Source organism: Perna viridis, chromosome 1, assembly GCF_037379345.1.
Source record: "Perna viridis isolate PV_CMFRI_1.1 ecotype Kerala chromosome 1, ASM3737934v1, whole genome shotgun sequence".
Lineage (NCBI taxonomy): Eukaryota > Metazoa > Mollusca > Bivalvia > Mytilida > Mytilidae > Perna > Perna viridis.
The window spans coordinates 26,157,804-26,163,900 of NC_142445.1; the positions used below are offsets into that span (position 1 = coordinate 26,157,804).

Genomic DNA, 6,097 nt, shown 5'->3' on the forward strand with positions numbered 1-6,097 from the left:
TTAATTGTTTCCTGCTACGAGCAAGAGAAAAAATGGGTAGATACGTGGTAAAATTATTTTATTAAAAAAAAATTACAGTGATTTAATGCCAAATACTTGAGCCAAAATGGCCATAAAATGTTTTGGTTAGGCGCAAAAAAATAGGGTAGATAGGGTAGCAGGAAACAGGCACCATTTTTGACATAAAATTATAGTGTATTGAGAACAAAACGACAAACTTTATATACTACAAAACAAAAATACTTGACACATGTGCCGATTTCGGTTTCTACAAGTGTAGAGCATTTTATGTCAAAATACCTACGCAAAAGTGTTCGACACAGTCGTGTTTTTCAGTGTGTTTACTAATGGTCATTGTTTGAACCTGCTGATTACTGCCTTTATAACAGAAAGTCTAAATAGTATAGCGGTAAAAACAGATAAGCCCTTTATCTAAGCCCTTGTTGACGAGATCGTTTAGAACTCAGATAACAACTAAGAAATGGAAAACAAAAATGGTATTTCAGTAGCATTTATCACTTTTCCTCTTGATTTGAAATGACTTTTTGATAACTGTTCAAACTATGTAATCAATAGCAAATTAAATAAACAATCCAAAGAAGAATCACTGCCAATAATGTGCACTTTAGAATTTTCATTCTAGAACTTTTTCTACATGCAGGTATGTTCATGATTTTTCAGTAATTTTCAGTAATTGTTACCGTTTTCATTTAGAGATGACATTTATAGCATAATTTATCTCCACAAAATATTTTAACATTCAATTTTATAACACTGGCATATTGAGAGATCAAACATTGAAGATATTACCCCAGTTTTTATGTCATTACACAAACTTGCTTTTTTTCTTTGTTGCTTTCCGCTAACAATAAAGCTCCAAAAGACTTATATAATAGGAACAATTCAGTAAGGCATAAATAAATGTCAATTGCTACCAAGAATATTAGGAGAGGGAGCAAATTTCGTTTATTAAGGGTTATTGAACACTTTCTGAAGGACTCTTAAACAAAGTTGTTGTAATAAATTTATAGCACCGAATGACGAGTTTCGGACACAATTCAAGTGTTAGACAAGGTAAACAAAACCGTTATTTAAAGTCACTAAACACACCGATGAAAGTGATTTATTAACTAAAAACCTGAAGAAAACAAAGAAAATCATGTTCAGGAGAAGACGAAGTAAGTCTGTTTTATTAAATATTATATATATTTATATATACATACAACAATTCAACTTTCCCCCCTTAAGATTAATTTTCAAACTGCGAAATTTATTTACAATGTAACTTCGAATTTATGCATGTATTCTCAATTTTTGTCATTTTCAACATTTTTCATGGTTAGCTCATTAGTAAAATAAAGAATGAATAATAAAAGTTCAACAGAATCGGATCAATCCTGACAACTTATAAAAGTATGGTGAAATTTCAGCTTCTTAATTTTATTTATTACATATATAATAAACGTTATTTATATTTTTGAGCATTTTCTGAGTGATGTTAATCAATAGAAAGTAAATAAATACAAAATTTCTTGGTTGAACTGAATAAACCGAAATCTCCAATGGAATTAGGAATTGGTGATTTATAAAGCAATGGTATTTGTTATCAAATCATATGTAACACGTATCTATATATTGTATTCTTAAACATAGGAGAAGTAAAAGAATTAACCCAAGTATTGTTTAATAAAAGATAACTTATATTCATTGATCATTCATCAAAAACTGGGTCACTCAGAGAGTAAACAAACATGTGCTTAAATCCGAGATGTAAAGCGATAAAAAACTATGGCATTAGTTTATTTCGTACTTACAAAAAGCAATAATCATGAAATATCTTTATGTGGAGTTCTTTAATACCTCAAGTTAGACAAATACATTTTTTCACCTTTCTATTTATTTGAGGATTTAAGTTCATGTGCAAGTCAGATTATCGTTCGTGATAGCGACAAAATCACTGCCAACCACATAAAATCTTGTAGAAATACATTAAACCTTTCGATTTTAAACACAAAAGATAAAATCTCTTTATTTGATACCTTTTTATAGTTTTTGTTATTTATATTCAGAAATGGCTTCCTGTAATTCAGACGATGAAACAATGAGCAACGGTACAGCACGTGAGTTAAGATACTTGTTTTTTTTTTGCAGTTATCAACAAGATGATGCTGATAAATTTAACGATAAGAATTATGATTAGCAGTAAAATTAAACTGCAATAACTTAATTTTAGAAATTTTTATAATAATAATGTTTCTATTATGTTGTTCGTATGCATAAAAAAATACAAGGATTTGATAATCAAAACAACTTGTGACAGCAAAATTTATTTTAGAATAACAAAAAGCGTGTTTTATTTTTTGATTAATACGATATCAATGGCAGATTCAGGGTGGGTAGGGCTGGTATAGAGGATCGGAATTTCCCATTTTAGTAAAGGTTGTTGGTTTCGTGCAAAATTTTGGCAAATAATAGCATGGAGCCTCCATTTTTTTTCTGGAATCTGTCTGGAACCCGATTTCAAAGAGTAATCAAGGGAACCAAGGTTATAGCGGTAATCAAGAGATTCCAATCCAGGAACAAAGACCAGACATGGAAAACAGACATACACAACAAAGAACATAAAGTAACTAAAATAATACATACAAAGTAACAAAAGCAAATGAGCAACTTGGACTCTACTAAAAACTGGGACCATGGACCAGGTGCACCGGTAGGGTAAGCGTCCTCTGCTTTTCTACAAACACCCGCCGAGTTGCTCATAAAAAGTCAAGTCTAGGGTAGACAAACGAGGAAAGGAAGACTATGACCCGTTGAATAAATCAGTTTTCATGGTGCAGATGGATACATCATAACGATCCACGAGTTCATGATGACGACCATAAAACTTCTGTAGTGATAATTTCAATCTTGTAGCAACATAACCCTGTTCCAGAAGCCTATTTGTTAGAGTCCTAGCGCGATACAAAAAGTCTGCGTAGTTTCGGCAAGCTCTGGCATAACGTTTGAGTTGTGATATGAACACTCCATACGCAGGTGCTGAAGGGACGTTGCCACAGATGAAAGGAAAGTTGGGATGTTGTGATCCGCCACTGGGCACATTCACTGTTAATTTATCTGTTTTGATCGTGCCACGATGATAAATTTGTCACATTTACTAACTTAAAATAGTTTTATCTTTGCTATTTATTTGAATGGTTCTATCTTCGCCTGCCCCTTTAGTTAATGATTATGAAAGAATGTGGACTCTTTCTATTGTTTCAAATGTTTCGGTCTCTCCTTTGCAACTTTAATAAGTAGGAGACTTTTGCAATTATCTGTAACCTTTGTTTCTAAACCCCACTTTGAACAGGACGACACTTTTGCTACTACTTCAAATATTATCCGTAACTTTAATGAATACAGAATTTCCGTTACAGAACTAACCTGCCTTGATCTTTACATTCCCACTTTGAAGAATGTATGGCAGGACGGCTTACCTGCGTTGTAGTAGGTAGTGAGATTTAAATAGCCAGATAATTGACTTGGCTAAAGGTATAATTCTTTAGCCGAATCGGTTTGTCGCTGGCTTGTCACCGAGCTGTCTAGAGTTCGATCCTCTGTGGCGGAGTATAATTTTGTGAGTCAAATCATGCTCTCCCGTTACATTTGGCGCCAAAACTAAAAAAAACCCACGAGGTTTGGTTAGCTATTGAGCTAGTGTTAGAGTGATTCGTGGTACGAAGACTCTTAAAGTGGGGGGAAATGTGGCAGGACGGCCTACCTACGTTGTAGTAGGTAGTAAGATTTAAATATCCAGTTAATTGACTTGTCGAAAGGATTAATTCTTTAACCGAATCGGCTTGTCGCTGGCTTGTCACAGAGCGGTCTAGGGTTCGATCCTCGGTGGCGGAGTATAATTTTGTGAGTCAAATCATGCTCTCCCGTACAAATGCGAAAAATTCGCTACTAAAATCAAAGTTTCGTTTTCTAATCTGCAAAGTTATAAATACGAGTATTTTTGCTATACGTAACTTATTGACATGTTCTGTATTCTTAGTTAGTACACGACTTTTGCCACTAATTCTTCTTATCTTTACCTTGTCTCTTCGATCATTACACCGGAAACTTTTGGTACAGTTTTGATATTAATCTCAATACGAGATTTCCGTTACTAACAAAAATGTTTTGAGTTCTACTCTACAACTTAAGGAGGTAGACCTAGGTCAAGGGACATAACTGTTGAAATCAGTGATATGTTTGTATTATATTCATTTTCACCATAGGCTTTCAAGCTTTCCTTTGTAATAGAATGAAATCAGTCCAAGTTAATTTGATACTTACATGAGATTGATGTAAAATGCTGAATACAAACGTTCCAAAGATTTGTAAGAGTAGTGTCCCTTACCCTAGGTCTACATCCGTAAATGAATTTGAGACTTTCTTTAATAACTTTAATCGTTTGATGTTAAAATCTTTACCACAGCATTGAGTCACAAATTTTATCTCCTTAATCATTCTAACGACAAATTATCCAATTGAAAAAAATCTTTTTATTTTTGTTGTAAAAAAATGATAAGAAAGTTTTATCTAGAAATGCTATATTGCAGACCATGTTGCTAGTGCTCTTGAATTCATGTCAGAAGAAGAAGGAAAGGAATTCCAAGAGTTTAGGAGAAGCATCGGGTAAGTTACCACATAAACGACAATTGAAAATCAAAGTAAGATTTTAGACAGTTTGATAAACAACCGTACGATAACAAACAATTACGATCGCTTTTCTTTCATTTGCAAAACATGCAACAGATAAAATATCGGTGTTAATTATGCTAACGAATGTATTATCCTGGTTATTCATTTCAGCATAGTTGGGACATTCACAAAGCAAATGGTGAAAATGGCCATTGAACAGTTGAAGCCAGAGTTTGAGAAAATGGCCGTCAAAGCGGCTGAACAAGCCTTTGAAAACAAGATGACAAAAGTAAGAGAACTCAATGATGAGTTGAACAAAAAAGAGAGGGAGTTAAAACAACTCCGACTTGAAAAGAAGATATTACAAGCTAAACTTGAGAAGGAGCGAGTAGTCAAAAACCGACCGGATTCGGTAGAGATTAAAGAAAAAGAAATCAAAAGAATGGAAGTTGAAATTGGTAACTTAAAAATGAAGCTCCGAAAAACAACGGACGAGCTTAAACACGAAAAAGATCGACTGTCTGAGGAAGAGAAAAAGCGACTTGAGCTAGAAAACACGCTACAAGCCGATGTTGAGAGACTAAAGAAAGAGCTTGACAGAGTTAAAGGTCAACTTGGACAGCTTAGATCTGCAAAGAACGTTGGTGATGATGAAACAAGAAAACTAAGAGATAGAGAAAAACAGCTTCTTGATGAAATTGACATGATCAAGCGACAACATCCACGCCTCCACAAAAGAAAGGCTTATTCCTGAAATGACGATTTTTGCACTTTCGTTTTGACAAGACAATTGTTAATCTGTAATCTAATCTGTGTATATAATTTATGCAGTTTTATTTATTTTTACCATGCAACATATGCCATTTATAAAGTACTATTCTTGTGGTTGCTTTAGTTCGATCCCTTTCATAACAAATACATTTTAATGAAAAGACATGTACAATTATATGGTGATTTATTTATTTACACTGAATGGCTAATTTTTATGCGTCCATTAAAAGAGAGATATCATTGTCGTACTACAATTCGATGTTAGTATTTTGGAAACAAGATTGTCGCTTACTTGACGTAGAAATGCCCTTTTTCAATAGGACCAACGGGGAAACATGATTACGGTATAATTAATGTATTAATCTGACCACCATTCTCTTTAATATTCAGTTTTATGAAACATGGCAGATCAGGATAAATACAAATTAGGAATGATTATATACTACTTTTTGGACTTGCATGGTCATCAAGTAAATCCCGTGTCTGGTTTTCAAACATCAGTATTCATGTATATTGTTAATTCTGAAATTTCCTGTCATTATGTTTAGTATTGTAATATACTTTAAATAAATATAAAAAATGAAATAATAGTTAAGAGATTTTTTAAGCAAATAGCAGTATTCAAGATTTACATTATTCTTTGATTGTTTCAAGA

At 33.1% G+C, this 6,097-nt stretch overlaps 1 protein-coding gene across 2 annotated transcripts; it reads left to right on the top strand.

Annotated features, from left to right (window-relative positions):
- Positions 1 to 575: 575 nt before the first annotated feature.
- LOC148627979 (uncharacterized) lies at positions 576 to 5,998 on the top strand. 2 transcript variants are annotated; one of them, XM_088582612.1, is made up of 4 exons: positions 576 to 661; positions 2,070 to 2,120; positions 4,590 to 4,665; positions 4,843 to 5,998. In XM_088582612.1, the coding sequence occupies exons 2-4, from the start codon at positions 2,072 to 2,074 to the stop codon at positions 5,423 to 5,425; spliced, it is 708 nt and encodes a 235-aa protein (XP_088438738.1). In that variant the 5' UTR covers positions 576 to 661; positions 2,070 to 2,071; the 3' UTR covers positions 5,426 to 5,998. The 2 variants fall into 2 exon arrangements, with proteins under 2 accessions (XP_088438738.1, XP_088438728.1); XM_088582602.1 differs by lacking the exon at positions 576 to 661 and adding an exon at positions 1,061 to 1,178.
- The last annotated feature ends 99 nt before the right edge of the window (positions 5,999 to 6,097 follow it).